Source organism: Ranitomeya variabilis, chromosome 4 (genome assembly GCF_051348905.1).
Source record: "Ranitomeya variabilis isolate aRanVar5 chromosome 4, aRanVar5.hap1, whole genome shotgun sequence".
Taxonomy (NCBI): Eukaryota; Metazoa; Chordata; class Amphibia; order Anura; family Dendrobatidae; genus Ranitomeya; species Ranitomeya variabilis.
The window spans coordinates 222,865,487-222,884,198 of record NC_135235.1 but is presented as its reverse complement, the minus strand read 5'-3'; the positions used below and the strand labels follow the sequence as shown (position 1 = coordinate 222,884,198).

General features: G+C 39.6%; 1 protein-coding gene across 1 annotated transcript in view; it reads right to left on the bottom strand.

The window, feature by feature from the left end:
• Positions 1–348: 348 nt before the first annotated feature.
• The window catches only part of LOC143770435 (sialic acid-binding Ig-like lectin 13), a 135,973-nt gene continuing 117,609 nt past the window's right edge, over positions 349–18,712 (bottom strand). The window contains exons 8-11 of the mRNA XM_077260057.1: positions 16,052–16,303; positions 13,947–14,049; positions 10,688–10,778; positions 349–1,107 (exon numbers count right to left, since the gene is read on the bottom strand). Coding sequence (XP_077116172.1) covers positions 931–1,107; positions 10,688–10,778; positions 13,947–14,049; positions 16,052–16,303 — 623 coding nt within the window. The 3' untranslated portion in view covers positions 349–930. The remainder of the gene's footprint in view (positions 1,108–10,687; positions 10,779–13,946; positions 14,050–16,051; positions 16,304–18,712) is intronic.

Sequence of the window (18,712 nt, the reverse complement as noted above, 5' to 3'; positions counted from 1 at the left end):
TCGCCTACCATCAAAATCTTCAAAAAGAATCTGAAGACTCACCTCTTCCGACAAGCCTACAACCTGCAGTAACCACCGATCAACCAAACCGCTGCATGACCAGCTCTACCCTCACCTACTGTATTCTCACCCATCCCTTGTAGATTGTGAGCCTTCGCGGGCAGGGTCCTCTCTCCTCCTGTATTAGTCATCATGACCTGTATTGTTCAACATTATTGTACTTGTTTTTATTATGTATACCCCTCCTCACATGTAAAGCGCCATGGAATAAATGGCGCTATAACAATAAATAATAATAATAATAATGTCCGGTCTGTCAGATATGACGAGATCCAGGAAAGGGCCAAGTCTGTGATGCCAAGAGATGAGAGGATTTGCAGCAGAAGGGAGTGGTCCACAGTGTCAAATGCAGAACTTTTAAATTTTTTTTATATTTTTAAACACTTTTTTAAAAATGTTGGCATGCTTCAATAGTCTCCATGGGAGGCTGGAAGCATGCACTACTCGATCGCCTCTGCTACATAGAGGTGATGCACAGATCACCTCTATGCAGCAGAATTACAGGCTTGCTATGAGCGCTGACCACAGGGTGGCGCTCATAGCAATCTGCCATGAACAACCATAGAGGTCTTCAATAGACCTCTGGTTGTGATGGCAACGCACCGATGACCCCCGATCATGTGATGGGGGGTCAGCGGTGCGAGTATTTCCGGCCGCACGGCCGGGAGTGCTAGACAGTAGCATTTAACTAGTTAATGGGCGTGGGCAGATCTGGATTCCGCTCGCGCCGATTGTGCGCACATGCCAGCTGTTGAAAACATATCGGCATTTCAGACATATCGGCTTAAATGTATCACCAAATTAGTTGAGGCCAATTTACTCTTTGTGTAGACGGCCCCTCAGTTTTTGGTATTCTGACTTGTGTAAATGCTACATTTTTATTTCTGCAAATTCAATTTCAATGTTTTTTGGAGCATTTCTAGGTTTCAGCTTTGAAAAATCAATGGTGGCATAATGTATGTCCTCAACGTTCATATATACGGAGGAGTTGTTGTCCTTTGGTTCTGAATAGACTGAGTTGGCTTCATTATCGTTGCTTTGGTATCCCTACAATAAAAACAAGATATAATAAAAAAATTAGTCATAAAACGGTCCATTTAACATCTACCATTGATATGGTTCCGGTATAAGAACCATAAACCCACTAAGATTTTATGAGGACTTTAGGACATACAGTTATATGAAAAAGTTTGGGCACCCCTATTAATCTTAAGCTTAATGTTTTATAAAAATTGTTTTTTTTTTGCAACAGCTATTTCAGTTTCATATATCTAATAACTGTTGGACACCGTAATGTTTCTGCCTTGAAATGAGGTTTATTGTACTAACAGAAAATGTGCAATCTGCATTCAAACAAAATTTGACAGGTGCATAAGTATGGGCACCCTTATCATTTTCTTGTTTTAAATACTCCCACCTACTTTTTACTGACTTACTAAAGCACTTTTTTTGGTTTTATAACCTCATTGAGCGTTGAACTTCATAGCCAGGTGTACGCAATCATGAGAAAAGCTACTTAAAGTGGCCACTTGCAAGCTGTTCTCCTGTTTGAATCTCCTCTGAAGAGAGGCATCATGGGCTCCTCAAAACCACTGTCAAATGATCTGAAAACAAAGATTATTCAACATAGTTGTTCAGGGGAAGGATACAAAAAGCTGTCTCAGAGATTTAAGCTGTTAATTTCCACTGTGAGGAACATAGTAAGGAAATGGAAGAACACAGGTACAGTTCTTGTTAAGGCCAGAAGTGGCAGGCCAAGAAAAACATCAGAAAGGCAGAGAAGAAGAATGGTAAGATCAGTCAAGGACAATCCTCAGACCACCTCCAGAGAGCTGCAGCATCAACTTGCTGCAGATGGTGTCACTGTGCATCGGTCAACTATACAACACACTTTGCACAAGGAGAAGCTGTATGGGAGAGTGATGCGAAAGAAGACATTTCTGCAAGCATGCCACAAACAGAGTCGGCTGAGGTATGCAAAAGCACATTTGGAGAAGCCAATTTCTTTTTGGAAAAAGGTCCCGTGGACTGATGAAACCAAGATTGAGTTGTTTGGTCATACAAACAGGCGTTATGTATGGTGGCCAAAAAACACAGCATTCCATGAAAAACACTTGCTACCCACAGTAAAATTTGGTGGACGTTCCATCATGCTTTTGGGCTGTGTGGCCAATGCCGGCACCGGGAATCTTGTTAAAGTTGAGTGACGCATGGATTCCTCTCAGTATCAGCAGATACTTGACAATAATGTTCATGAATCAGTGACAAAGTTGAAGTTACGCAGGGGATGGATCTTTCAGCAAGACAATGATCCAAAACACCGCTCCAAATCTACTCAGGCATTCATGCAGAGGAACAATTACACTGTTCTGGAATGGCCATCCCAGTCCCCAGACCTGAATATCATTGAACATCTGTGGGATCATTTGAAGAGGGCTGTCCATGCTCAGCGACCATCAAACTTAACTGAACTGGAATTGTTTTGTAAAGAGGAATGGTCAAAAATACCTTCATCCAGGATCCAGGAACTCATTAAAAGCTACAGGAAGTGACTAGAGGCTGTTATTTTTGCAAAAGGAGGATCTACTAAATATTAATGTCACTTTTCTGGTGAGGTGCCCATACTTATGCACCTGTCAAATTTTGTTTGAATGCAGATTGCACATTATCTGTTAGTACAATAAACCTCATTTCAAGGCAGAAACATTACTGTGTCCAAAAGTTATTAAATATATGAAACTGAAATAGCTGTTGCAAAAAAAACAATTTTTATAAAACATTAAGCTTAAGATTAATAGGGGTGCCCAAACTTTTTCATATAACTGTATGAATGTAAGCACTGGGAACATCTCTTCCTTAGGTTGAAGGAGCAGTAGAATGAGTGACTCTGTATTAATAATTCGTACCCCCCATAAGAATCATAACCAAATGAGTGGACCAATTGCGACTAACTTCTTTAAAGGAAAATTTGTCATTGGTTTTGACCCTACAACACTGTTGATAGAGATAAATAAAACACTGTCATGATTCATTTTTGGTTTCGTGGCAGCTCTGGCTCTGCTATAATTTAAATGTGGCTTTTTCCCTTTTTGGGCCAGCAAGGGTTAATGTCAGTTTCCTTGCTGGCAGTTGTTTTGTTGCTGGTCAGCTGATGTGGGTGGTGACCACTCCCTCCAGCCTTTAAATTGTCACATGATGCATCAGCTGACTGTTGGTAATAGAGTTTTTTTATGAAGACCAGACGTGGAGTTTTGAGGTCTCTGGTGCCAGCGGTTTATCTGCTATGTCTGTGGAGTTCGGTTTCCTGATTCCAGGTCCTCTGCTGTGTGGAGATTGGCAGCGGTGGCTGGAGCTAAGTTTCTTGTTCCCCTTCCTTATCTGTTTCTTGCTTGTCACTACCCCCTGGGTTTATACCTTCTGCAGTGATGAGGCTAGTGAGGTGTCAGCTAGGGACTAGGCACGTGATGGTGGCAGGTGGAAGGACCCATGTAGGACCTTAGGGGAGCTTAGAGATAGGCACAGGCTGTGGTTAGGAGGTTCCCCATCCCTCGCTCCCTGCTGTTAGGGCCATCCTCACCAGTTTTCCATCTATTGTTGGTGTTTGTTCTGTCATCTGCTGTACTTACCTGTGTCGGTTGTGACAGACACATAGAGACCTATTTATTTATAGCCTCTTGCACTCTTCTTCTTGAACAATTAATGGAGAAATCAAGCTTTTTTTTTCAGCAAGTGTTTTAAGGATCTTCCCTAAATGCTGCAATGCTCTCCAGTTTCTGCATTAAGGTCTGAAAAACTCCTTCTTGTTGGCTCTTGATTGACAGCTCCAAATGTGTTGACTACGGTATAATTTGCTTAGTGTTGGTCAACTTCTTTAAGTGCTCTCCCAAGCATTAGGAAAAATTGCTTAAGATGGTAATTAATCTAGACTGTTTTTGGTTCATCAGCGGAAACCTGAAAATTCTAGGTAGACTCGCCAGTTGCGTTTCTGGTTTAGTGTTAAGCGCAGGCTACTCTCGAAATCTAACATCATGTATTTCTATTTGGAAGTGGTCTAAATTATGTCTCCAAAACTACTTTATTAGACTACTCAAGCAAAATAAAACCACTCCACATTTATTGCAATTTGTACAGTTCCCTGAGATTTCAATGAAGTGAGGTACAGACATATGCCAGTAGCCCTTTCCATATTTATCTCTCATTTGTGACCACTGGCTTAAATTGCTAAAAAAAGGTCATGAGACCCCTATTCTAATAAATGATAGGTGGGAGTCTCAACTATAAGACATTTATGTCATATTTTATGAAGTGTAAATGTCTCTTTTGTCAAAATATCTCTTATAGGGGGTTCTTGTAAACACGCAACAAACTACGAGTGGTATCTACTAAAAGTTTCTGGAACTATTTAAACTTGTTAAAAGTAGAACCAAGGGTGAGCCTATTCCAAAGCATGGGTGCTCCCAGTGCAAATTGTGAAACCATGGATAAAGGAAGATGAGGAGAGAAGAGAAGAGAATGGTTGGAAGAAAAGAGAAAAGAGAGAAGAAAACAGATGAGAGAGAAGAGAAGATAAGAGAATTGAGAAGAGAGAGAAGAGAATCAGCAAGGGAGTGAAAAAAGCATTACGGACATTATTTGAAAATAATAGAAATGAAAGTGGGCACCTGTTGAGAAAAAATAAGGAGGTGTCATTCTACTGGGTTCAAACCCTTGAGCCAGTGTTTTGTGGTCAGTTTCTCTGTCCGCCGAGCCACAGCAGACACACCTTTTCTCCAAGTGTTTAGGTTCTGTTATTCTGGCTGTTTAGCATAACACAAATGTTTTCATTTGTCTGCCCTATCACCTTTTGGGTGCAGCTTTATATTCTTTATATTCTTTCCCCCTGCTTGCATTTCCTGCTGGTGATAGACTCATTTTGAATGTACAGATATTCTGTTGTAGTTTAAAGACAGTCAGTGAAATTCCAGATAGAGTTTAACTCTTCGCTGTTTCTGTTTTTACTCAGCTCCTATTTTCTTTTCCTTATTAGATAGTCGTAGCACATTATCTAACAGTATGCATTTTATTTATTTTGTGTTCCGTGGTTTGTTTAACTCACTCTGGGATCTTTCCTTTTTTCACACACTTTCCCTCTTATATTTAGCACTCACCATTCCCGATGCTTAAAAAGTCTTTATTAGAACATGGACACGGACAGGGAGAGCATGGTGTCCAGGGATGACAGCTGTTTCGCGCTACATCGGGATCTGTGGAAGCGCATGTAGCGCGAAACAGCTGTCATCCCTGGACACCATGCTCTCCCTGTCCGTGTCCATGTTCTAATAAAGACTTTTTAAGCATCGGGAATGGTGAGTGCTGACCATTTTTTCTTTTTTACTTTGGTCATATGTATATCTTTTGGTTGAAGCACCCCATAAGCCCATGCATTGAGTAGTGGGAATAGGAGCTGGTACAGCGCATCGTGGCACGCCGTTAGGTGATCGCAAAAAGCAGCAGTGCGAGTATTTATTCTTTTCATTGCCCTCTTATATTTAGTTTGCACTCTGCTCTGTCCTGTGCTGCTATGCTTTATAACTGCCATCAGAGTGCTGAATGGGAAAGTCCCACAGTGGGACTAAATTAAAAGTAAAAAAAAATTGTAAAAGTATAAAAAAAAATAGATCACAAAAAATAAAACAATAATTACAAATATATTGTACTCATTAAAAGATATTTTTCTGAATTAAAGAAAAAAAAGCACATATTTGGTATTGCTGGGTCCAGAACGACCCAACCTATAAAACTGTTCCACTAGTTTACTCCTTCAGTGAACATCGTAAAAAATAAATAAAAAACAAGGCAAAAAAAATTTGCTTTTTCATCGTAACGCAGAACAAAAAGTGAAATAAACCGCAATAAAAAACAAATGTAACTAAAAATGGTATCTCTAAAAACATCATCTTGTCCCCCAAATAAGCAAGCCACCATACAGCTCTGTCAGCAGAAAAATATAAAAGTTATAGCTCTTAAAATAAAGCGATGCAAAAATAATTGTTTTTTGTATAAAATAGTTTTTATTGTTTAAAAGCTGCAAAATATTAAGAAAAATATATAAATGTGGTATCACTGTAATCATACTGGCCTGAAGAATAAAGCTCCCTTATCAATTTTAACATACGCAAAACAGCATAAAAACAGTTCCTGAATTGCTCTTTATTGTTCATTCTGACTCTCAAAAATCAGAACAGAAAGTAATAGAAAAATATCATGAGCCCGAAAATAGTACCGATAAAAACGTCAATTTTCCCCGTAAAAAACAAGTCCTCGCATAACTGTCAGCGGAAATATAGAAAATGTATAGCTGTCAAAATAGCTTTTACAAAAAAAGAGCATCTTTTAATGTGTGATTGCAGCCAAACATAAAAAAACATAAATCTGGTATCGCTATAATCACACCGATACAACATGAGGAACAACGTAAAAAGTAAATAAAACCCTTACAATTTGTTATCATTGGAAAGAATACGGGTAAACTCCAGATCCTGTTTGGTGCCCATTGCAGGTGGCATTTAGGGTATTAGTGCCAATGTGGGTTCTGTGCTACCTGCAGATACTTCAGATGCTTGGGAATATCCGTTCCCGTGTAGTCTTACAGTTCCCCCTGAGGGATAAATTTACACCTTTTTAAGTTATGATTTCACTAGTCTATATAAAACCTAGAACTGTGGATTTAGGTGTACTCACTCCTGATGGGCGGTTAGAGTGCTGATGGTCATCAGCTGGTAGAAGGCGCTTAGAGCAGGGTTTATGTCCTGTGCAATTAAATTTGGATTAGTCGTCTCCCTGATAGAGTAAATGTGCCGATTTATCATACAAGTCAACATGCACACATGATTATAGTGCCGTATAATTAGTACTCACTGATTCCCCGTGCTGCAGGGTTTGGAAATCGTGCAGATAGCGAGTGGGTCACCGCTGTGATTTGTGAGGTGAACTGTGAAGGAAGCTGCGGAGAGAGCCGCAGGACCGTGAAAGCCTCGTGTGCCCCGGCCAGAAGCAACGCCGAGGTAGCGGTTGGAGAGGGTGGGTGGAGCTGAGGGTGAAGTCACCGAGCTACTTAGGACAGGTGTACTGCGGACAGCCAACCAACGCGTTTCAAGGGCTCTGGCCCTCTTCGTCAGATGAAGAGGGCCAGAGCCCTTGAAATGCGTTGGTTGGCTGTCCGCAGTACACTTGTCCTGCATAGCTCGGTGACGTCACCCTCAGCTCCACCCACCCCCTCTGTCCACTAACTCGTCAGACAAAGAGGGCCAGAGCCCTTGAAACACGTTGGTTGGCTGTCCGCAGTACACCTGTCCTACGTAGCTCGGTGACGTCACCCTCAGCTCCACCCACCCCCTCTGACCGCTACCTCGGCATTACTTCCGGCCGGGGAACGCGAGGCTTTCGCGGTCCTGCGGCTCTCGCCACAGCATCCTTCGCAGTTCACCTTACAAATCACAGCGGTGACCCGCTCACTAGCTGCACAATTTCCAAACCCTGCAGCACCGGGAATCAGTGAGTACTAATTATACGGCACTATAATCATGTGTGCATGTTGACTTGTATGATAAATCGGCACATTTACTCTATCAGGGAGACGACTCTCCCAAATTTAATTGCACAGGACATAAACCTTGCTCTAAGTGCCTTCTACCAGCTGATGACCATCAGTACTCTAAACGCCCATCAGGAGTGAGTACACCTAAATCCACAGTTCTAGGTTTTATATGGACTAGTGAAATCATAACTTAAAAAGGTGTAAATTTATCCCTCAGGGGGAACCGTAAGACTACACAGGAATGGATATTCCCAAGCATCTGAAGTATCTACAGGTAGCACGGAACCCACATTGGCACTAATAACCTAAACGCCACCTGCAATGGGCACCAAACAGGATCCGGAGTTTACCCGTATTCTTTCCAATGATAACAAATTGTAAGTGTCTTTGAACCCATATTTATTGCCACATTCTTACCCTATTGTAGACAGCCCATGTGAACATTATTCCTACTAGTAACCCACCATTTATTTTGACAGGTGCACACAGAACCTGTGGCATTCACCAGCAGCATTCTACACAAAGGATTGCCCTTTCCCCCCCCCCAAATCTTTAATTGTAGTTAGGAGCGCCAGTGTCTTCATTTTTATAAGTAAATAAACCCAGTTCTTGATCTGCTGTTGATTTGTTCATTCTGCTTCCCAAAAATCACAGAATTGCTCTGTCCACATTTATCCTGTGCTCTGCGTTGGGCACTAACATCAGTATTTCTTTGAAATACGTGATTCAGATGGTTTTCTGTATTGTGCGATGCTGACTAGACCACTGTCAATGATCCCTCATAGGTTCACATCCAAAAAACCCAAAAAAATAATTTGTGATACGTGATGTTCATGCGTAAAATGCAAATGAAATGTATTTAGATTATGATACTCAGAAAACTGTCAATTTTGTCCTATGTGCCTGACCATATAAACAATACATAGCCAATATGTCTGAACCATTTAATGCTGTGTTTGAATGGATTTTGATCACTAAAGATTGATTTTTCTTCCCATGCAGCCATTTCGTTATTTGCAAGTGAATGTGACATAGCACCCTCAAACCTTTAGAGCAAAATCTAAACTCCAAAATGGCACATTTTCCCTTCTGAGTTTTGCACTGTGCCTCAAAAGTAGTTTTCGACCACAAATAGTGTATTGGCGCACTCAGGAGAAATTGCACAAATATTGGATTGTGCATTTTCTCCTGTTGCCCTTGTGAAAATAAAAAATAGGAGTAAAAGAACATTTTTGAGGAAAACCTGTGATTTATTTTTCATAGCTCAACGCTATAAATTTCTGTGAAGCACCTGTGGGTTTAAAGGTGCTCTCCTCAAATCTAGATATGTTCCTTGAGGAGTCTTGTTTCCAAAATGGGGTCACTTATGGGGGGTTTGCACTGTTTAGGTACATAAGGGGCTCTCCAAATGCAACATAACATCCGCTCTCGATTCCAGACAATTTTGCGCTCTAAAAGTCAAACGCTGCTCCTTCCCTTCCGAGGTCTACCATGAGCCCAAACAGTATATTACACTTTTCCACTGATTGTTCCACTCCTGATACTGGTTTCCAAATAATGATGTAAAATACTGACCAAATACTGAACATGTGAACGTGGGCATAAACATTTTCTCCAAATTTTTGATTTTTATTTAAATAAATGCAAGTCTTATCAAAAATGTTTTACCATTATCATGGAGTACAATATGATCAGTGTGATCCATTGAAGCATTTCAGAGTTATGACCACATAAAGTGACAATGGTCAGATATTTAAAATTTGGCCTAGTCATGAAGGTGGAAACAGGCATGGGGTAAAGGGATTAAAGCACCAAACAGAGACAAAAACACTGTTAGGGTTGGCGGATCGCACTAAATATAAAAAAAATAAAGTGCGAACGCAACCTGGGGTCCACCATGCAGAGATGTAATACCGCAGCTAGTGAACAATGGCGGAAGCGTGCGGCACGTGATCTAGAAAGCACACAGGGTTAAATGTCACCCTGTGTGAACCGAAAGTAATTACCCACCTCTGTTAGCTTCACAGAGGGGTAGAAATAGTATGGCACAGCTAGATGCCACGCTGGTGGAAAAGGTGCTATGTGAAATTCCCTGTTACTTCACAGGAGACCGCTACCCTCAAAGGGGCAAGGGAACAGGTAGTGGACACAGTCACAGTGTATGCACTCACACAAACTCCTCTCCGGAAGAGCTGGAATTCTAGAGGATATACGCCCGCCCTGAGCACACACACAAACTCCTTTCTAGAGAAGTCGGAATTCTAAAAGCTATACGCCTGCCCTGAGCACACGCAAACAAGCCCACACTACTGTTGAGTTCCACACATGCATGTAACGTAAATGATCTTAGCGTACCGACGGGCACACCAAAGATCCTTTCATAGTTTGTGCCATTCAGACAGGACCTTGCTCGCGGACCAATCCGGAGCTGCCACAGGACCTTAGCAGCTGACGGCCGACCACCAATGAGAGTTTGCCTCACAAACATGCTCAGTGGAGTGATTTCAGAAATTAGACCCAGGAACGTCTGCTCGCTGCCGCTGATTGCTACTTACTATAGCTGTAACTAGAGAGCCAACAGTAACTAGATGAACAGCACGAGTCTGAGCAAGACACTGAGACCGACATCTCTGCTGAGCAGGCTCCACTGTGGTCGAAGAATAATGGGAGACCGCAGAGGGAGACAAGGCTTGGGATCCATCTCATGCAGTAGGAGAATCCCAGCGCCTAACAAATGCACACAAAAATGCAATGAAAAAACACAATTAAGCTAACTTACATAATAGGTGGAGAAATGGTGCTGAAATTCTCAAATGTCAAAAACTCATGAAATATTGATTGCAGGAACATACCTTTAGAGAAAAACCTGTAAAAGATTTTGTAATCCCACCTGATCTTGAGAACAAAGGTGCCATATTACTCATCAGAATGGCCACATCTCGGACAGAGCATTGTAAGGTGCCCTTCATAATATCTGCTGGTCATCCCGTAAATATTTTTTGAGAACTTCTTTAGTTCCATAATATTTTATCAGCCATCAGGTCTACTTACATAAATGTGCACATCAGAAGTGGCATAGATTACGCTGGAGTCATCAGCATTCATCTCTTTCTTGTCTTCTGATTTCTTCGACAGCTTTTTTCTAAATAAAATGCAAGGACTTTAATATGATGAACTTAAATTGAACTAATTTTTCAGGGTCATCAATATTTTTCACATTTTTAGACATGGATCTGCAAATCAGAAAGAACAGCTGGAAGATGACGGCAATTCTCTTCTATATTCTTACAATGAACAAAAAAACTGATTTTGGGATCACAATTTACTCTTTTCGCATCTATCACCAACATCTTCCATAGGTACATTTCCACTGCCGAGAGACAAATCGGTCCGTAATCTGGACCGAAAAAACGGATGTAACGTATGCGATTGTCATGCGAGTGTCATGCGAGTGCAATGCGAGTGCAATGCGATTTTTAATCGCATCATCCGTATGACATCAGTATGACATCCGTATTGCTGTCCGATTTTTACGCACCAGTGTCCTTTGAAAAGCCGGCAAATCAGCGCCGTGTACAGTAAAATCACACTGACAGGTTAGAATAGAGTAGATATATGCACATAGAATGTGTGTATATACATATATATATGTCAGTGAGACACCTATATATGTATATTTATATTTAATGCAGCGCTAGATAGCATAAAAGCCGCTAATTCAATTGCCGGCTTTTTCCTTCTCCTTCACAAACCCGACATGATATGAGACATGGTTTACATACAGTAAACCATCTCATATCCCCTTTTTTTTGCATATTCCACACTACTAATGTTAGTAGTGTGTATGTGCAAAATTTGGCCGCTGTAGCTGCTCAAATAAAGGGTTAAATGGCAGAAAAAATTGGCGTGGGCTCCCGCGCAATTTTCTCCGCCAGAGTGGTAAAGCCAGTGACTGAGGGCAGATATTAATAGCAGGAGAGGGTCCATGGTTATTGGCCCCCCCTGGCTATAAACATCTGCCCCCAGCCACCCCAGAAAAGGCACATCTGGAAGATGCGCCTATTCTGGCACTTGGCCACTCTCTTCCCACTCCCCTGTAGCGGTGGGATATGGGGTAATGAAGGGTTAATGTCACCTTGCTATTGTAAGGTGACATTAAGCCAGATTAATAATGGAGAGGCGTCAATTATGACACCTATCCATTATTAATCCAATTGTTTGAAAGGGTTAAAAAACACACACACACATGATTTAAAAGTATTTTAATGAAAGAAACAAACAGGTTGTTTTAGTATTTTATTGCTCTCTCAATCCATCAGCAACACCCTCGCTTGGCAAAACAATAAATGCACAATATACATACCCTCTCTGATGAACTGTCAGGTCCCACGAGGTAATCCATCTGAAGGGGTTAACTAATATTACAGGCACGAGCTGCGATAAACCACTCGCTCGTGCCTGTAATCCCCGGGTGCTGAAAGGAAAGCTGGATCTGTCCTTACATTCAGTTGCGGTGATGTGCCCCTGCTGGATGTTCTCATGAACTGCAGCCTGGGAACTTTTTCCCACGCTCCAGGTCATATGAGGACATCCACCAGGGGGCGCATCACCGCGACTGAAGGAAATGTAGGTCAATGACCTACATTTCCTTCATTCGCCGGGGAATTACAAGCACGAGCACACAGCTGCATTTGCAGGGCTCCTGCTTGTAAATTATTTTAACCCCTTCAGATGGATTACTTCGTGGGACGTGACGGGTCAGCAGAAGGTATGTATCTTGTGTGTTTATTGTTTTGCCAAGCGAGGGTCTGCAAATGGATTGAGAGAGCAATAAAATATTAAAACAACCGCTGTGTTTCTTTCATTAAAATACTTTTAAATCATGTGTTTGTGTGTTTTTTAACCCTTTCAAACAATTGGATTAATAATGGATAGGTGTCATAATTGACGCCTCTCCATTATTAATCTGGCTTAATGTCACCTTACAATAGCAAGGTGGCATTAACCCTTCATTACCCCATATCCCACCGCTACACGGGAGTGGGAAGAGAGTGGCCAAGTGCCAGAATAGGCGCATCTTCCAGGTGTGCCTTTTCTGGGGTGGCTGGGGGCAGATGTTTGTAGCCAGGGGGGGGGCCAATAACCATGGACCCTCTCCTGGCTATTAATATCTGCCCTCAGTCACTGGCTTTACCACTCTGGCGGAGAAAATTGCGCGGGAGCCCACGCCAATTTTTTCCGCCATTTAACCCTTTATTTGAGCAGCTACAGCGGCCAAATTTTGCACATACACACTACTAACATTAGTAGTGTGGAATATGCAAAAAAAAAGGGATATGAGATGGTTTACTGTATGTAAACCATGTCTCATATCATGTCGGGTTTGTGAAGGAGAGAGCAAAAGCCGGCAATTGAATTAGCGGCTTTTATGCTATCTAGCGCTGCATTAAATATAAATATACATATATAGGTGTCTCACTGACATATATATATGTATATATACACATTCTATGTGTATATATCTACTCTATTCTAACCTGTCAGTGTGATTTTACTGTACACCGCGCTGAATTGCCGGCTTTTCAAAGGACACCGGTGCGTAAAAATCGGACAGAACTCGCATGGTGCGAGTGCTGTGCGATTTTTTTCTCGCACCCATTGACTTGCATTGGCGAGTCTCGTCCGAGACTCGCAGCAAATCGCAGCAAGCTGCGATTTTTTTCTCAGTCCGATTTCGGCCGAGAAAAAAATCGCAAATGAAAAGACACCTATTGAATAACATTGGTCCGAGTGCAATCCGATTTTTTATCGGATTGCACTCGTCCGTTTTCCTCGCCAGTGGAAATGTACCCATATAGTGACTTCCACTTGCAGAAAATAATTAATGATGGTGTCATTGAGAACCCCGGTGAATGAATTATGCCATCGAGATATACTCAAATTTAGCAACAGAAAATAGAACGAAGGATTTAAACTTGACGAAAGACACTTGTTTGAGGTTGCAGGCATAGTGGACCCATTCTGAATTTTGCTACTGGCCTCCTCTTGCAGGTTGAATAACTAGTTTTGATGAGAAAACGTTTTCCTAAAACAGCGCCACTCTTGTACATGGGCTGAATCTAGTATATTAACTCAACTCCATCTACTTAGATGGGGATAGGCTGCAATACCACATATTGGTCGCTGGCGTAAGTGGTGCAGATTTTGTTTCTAGCCCTCGATAACTCCTTTAATAACAACAAATTTTGACTGGTACCAATATTAATGCAATGTCACCAAATTTACATAAACAACATTATAAGAAACTTACTTCCTGAAAAAGTGCACGACTAAGACGCCTCCAATGAGCAAAAACACAATGACAACTACACAGCTGATGGCAGTGATTATTCCAGTGTCGCTTCTTGGTTGAGCTGGGAAAAAAAATAAATCATTAGGTACAGTATTGTTTCCAGAAATGACCGCTTTTGGTATTGTAACTCGTAAGACATTTGATTTTTTTTCCTAAAGTCTCATCATTTTCTCTTTCATTATGATAGTGTTGGATAAAAAGATTCAGGAACAAAGAGGAACGTTAGAACCTACCATGTTTAAATCATACCTGCAAATATCCTGGAAATCATTTTACATTGGATTACAAATTTAAGAAAAAGAAAATTGTCCTTAAATGATAATGATTTTCTTTTATCCAAACATTTTGAGGATTTTTAATGATATTTACAATACTCTAATAGCATTCCACCCACACCCAGACTCATAATAAAACAGGTGGTCAGGAACAATGTCCCCACCCCTGTACGTATAACTCCCAATATGAACTTATATAAGAGGAGGACAACGGGAGTATATATAGAAAAGTAACAATTTTATTGAGAAACACAATTAAAAACATACACATTTAAAAGACACCAAATGAATGTACCAGGAATCCATATTATATCCCATATTAACAACCAACCATTGGAATGTATAAAGAGAAGATGTGCGGTAACTCCATGTAATCATACCAAGTGGACCCAGTTCCCAATGACCACCCTATATCCGCAGTAATACATATAAGTCTGTGCAACTATGAAGTTAGAAAAGGTACCAATACAAGAACCTGATCCACAATGGAGACTAACATGGAGAGTGCCAGGAGGAGCAGCAAGAGTAACAAGCCATGCGGCGTCAGAAAATCCACCTCCCAGAGCACAAGCACAATCTTACCCACATGAGGATCCCTGGACTGAGCGTCACCCCCGACGCACGTTTCGCTGCTATCCTAGCGGCTTTCTCCCCTTGTGTGTTTTTAATTGTGTTTCTCAATAAAATTGTTACTTTTCTATATATACTCCCGTTGTCCTCCTCTTATATAACAATACTCTAATAGTAGCAAAACAATAAAAGCTTTTAGATTTTTTTTTAAAGACATCAATATACAGATAAAGAAAAACTGAATTTGTCATTTAACGGGGCACATCCATTCTTGATCACTGGGAGTATGGCTCCACCAATCTTTAGAATGAAAGATCTTGATTGGTTTGCTTTCGAGATACATGATTGTCCTTACTGATTGGCTGCGCTATACCATGTGATTTAACGGGGAAGTCTGCACAGCCTCCCTTGAGGTCATGTAAGCCTTCACTGGCTCATGCAATCATTTTCTTTGTTAAGAATAGATGTGGGCTTTTCCATGTAATTTGTACAAATCTAATCTCATTTGCCGGGTCCAGCAAATCTCCTAAAATTAAATATAAATTTGATTCAAATCAATTCAATCCAATCATCTCTAACAACACCCCGTTAAATCTATATATAACCACAATCATAATAATCGCCAAATACAAAGTAATCAGTGACTTTACTCTGTTCACTACAAAGAGCTCATTGAGTATTATGTAGGATGGGAAAGAAGACAGAAGTGGTTAGAAACAGCTTCTGTCTTCTCCTTCTTTCTTCCTCCTTATATTTTCCAGCTTGATACAGTTACAACCTGGGTTTTGTTTTTCACTTTCTGCACTTGTATGTTGCATGTTCTGATGTCATCCTGTTCAACAAAACCCAGCAAGCCTCTAGCCATCATCTGCATGACTATAACTCCTGTCCTTTTTTTAATCTGAAACTTCAACTTCTTGACATATCAGATGTCACTAATTGACACTACTTCTTGGGTAATGATTGAGAAATACCCTGAATTTGTTTCCTATGCCAAATCCATTGGCTGACCCACTGGGTCCACATCTCCTTTTGACTGATAATATAGGATAATTAGCTTTACTACAACGACTCTTCTATTTGTAGGTTTATAGTGTAGCCAAAAACCACCAAAAAGAGACCAGATGGAAGTATTATATATATTGGTAGTCAATATAACAAAACAAACTAGCTGGACCAAAGTATTATGACATCATAAATTTCTCTCTATTTACTTACGGGTCACCTTCATGATGATGGAGAAATTGGACATCCCATAGATATTACTGGCCACACAAGTGAACTGTCCTTCATCACTGAGAGATACTTTGTTAAAGGAGAGATGACCTTGGGCTACGGAATACTTAGTATTATTTGAACCAGGCAGTATCCAGGTCAATGAAGCTTCCGGAAGGCTTTTTGTGGTGCAGGCTAAAGTTAAAGTGGTGTCTTCCATGATGTATATCATGTGCTCCTCACCTATTCTACAATCTGTGATTAAATAAAGAAAAATGCAATTAGTCATTTTTGACATTTTTTCTATTTCGTCGTTATCTAATTAAAAATAAGATATGTAGTTAAACATAGTATGTGAATAGTGAGGAAGTCTGGAATATAGCAAAAGGTCAGGAACCTTATCAGAAGATTCGATCTTTAGGATTCCTAGTCCTGTAAAAAAAGGTATCACTTTAAACCAGTGCAAAAACTGTAACAACCCGATCGCCACCATTTTTAGCAATCATGTCTTCATATGTAGCAAACAGGCATTTTTTCTCCTTAGCATAGGACTTAGATGTGACTGTTACCTCTGAAATCCCTATAGCTATGCTCTTACTTAATCATTTCCTCCTTTGAAACGACCATCTTAAAGGGACTCTGTCACCTGAATTTGGCAGGCTCTGTCTACGGTCCAATGGGCGGTGTTTTCTGTTCTTTTATGCACCCCTTCCTTTCCCACTGGCCGCAATATTGTCTTGAATTTGATTAGGTTTCCTCTGTAGTACACGCATGCACAATGCAATCTCGCCTTGCGCACGCACAGTATGCTTTGCCCAACTGCAGGCAAAGCCGAAAAGCATTAGTGCACATGCGCCGGCACACTATGTCCCGGAAATATTTTGCTGTGTTCCGGGACATAGTGCGCCGGCACATGTGCACTAATGCTTTTTGGCTTTGCCCACAGTTGGGCAAAGCATACTGTGTGTGCGCAAGGCGAGATTGAATTGCGCATGCATGTACTACAGAGGAAACCTAATCAAATTCAAGACAATTTTGTGGCCAGCGGGAAAAGAAGGGTGCATGAAAGAAGAGAAAACACCGCCCATTGGACCGTAAACAGAGCCCACCAAATTCAGGTGACAGAGTCCCTTTAAACATGGGCAGCATACTACTACGTAGAGGTACAAATAAAATGAGCAGAAATAAATTTTACCAAGAAAATATGTCAAAGATCCAAGACTTTGAGAGACTCAAAACACATCTCAGCCATTGAAAAGATAACTATACAAAAACCATAGCCCAAAACTCAATTTTCAGTAGCAGCATTTTATGAATTTTTGTAAATAAAGTCTATGGTCTTTAAAACTTCCAATGATAAACATCTTTTTTATAAAACAGTTAAACAACCACTGTTAAAAATACATTTATTATGATAAAAAATAGAAGGAAAAGCAAAAATAAAAACTTACAGCCCAAAAATAATCCACAGTATAAAAATTATCAATGGCACTAAACTAATCTACAGCACAACAAATTTTAAAATACAAAAGTAATTAACACCAAAAAGAAATTTGCAGCACAAAATATAATTTAATAAAATGTATCAACAACACAAAATTATCTACATGAAAAATCTAATCTATAGCAAAAAAGATAGTTTAAATACAAACTAATCTATGGCACAAAACATGCAAAACTAATCTATAAAATCTATAGCACATAACTACAAAACTAATCTAAAACATTAAATTTATCAACTTCACAAAAATAATTTAAAATACAAAAGTACAGATCAAATATTATTTTAAAATACAAAACTATACTACAACACAAAAAATAAACCACAAAATAATCTAAATCCAAAAACTAAATTGCTCCACAAAATTAATCTTCTGCTTAAAATACTCTGAAACGCAAAAATTATTCTATATCCCAAAAATAAGTTATAGCAGAAAACAAATCTACAGAGAAATAAATACCTAAAATATAATAAAAATGTACAGCATAAAATAATTTAACATAAAAATTAACCAACAACACAAAAAAGTAAACCAGAAAAATATTCTAAAGCATAAAAATAATCGAATTCCAAAATCTACAGCACAAAAATAGTCTAAATTACAAATTCTGGTTTACAGCGTAAAATCCTATACATACAAATCAAACTTGATTTACAACACAAAATTAATCTGCTATACAAAAATAGTCAAAAAATGCAAAAACTAATCTACAGCACAAAACTAATCTCAATCACAAAAGTAATCTACAAAACAAAAATAATCTAACTATAAAGCTAATGTACAACATAAAAAAATTCTACAACACAATTTATCTATAGCACAAAAATTGTCTAACTCAAAAACTAATCTACAAGCCAAAATAATCTAAACCACAAAATTAACCTATAATACAATATTAATATGTATACAAAAATAATCTACAGCAGAGAAATTTTGTATTATACAAAACTACCTTAACAAAAAACTAACTTACAGACCAAGAATGGCTGATATAAAAAAAACTAATTTACGGCTGAAAAAATCTAAAACAAAAAATGAATTTATTGCACAAAATTGATATATAGTATATTAACCTACAACATAAAAATAATCTAAACCATGAAACTAACCTATAGTACAATATTAATATGTATATAAAACTAATATACAGCAGAAAAATTAA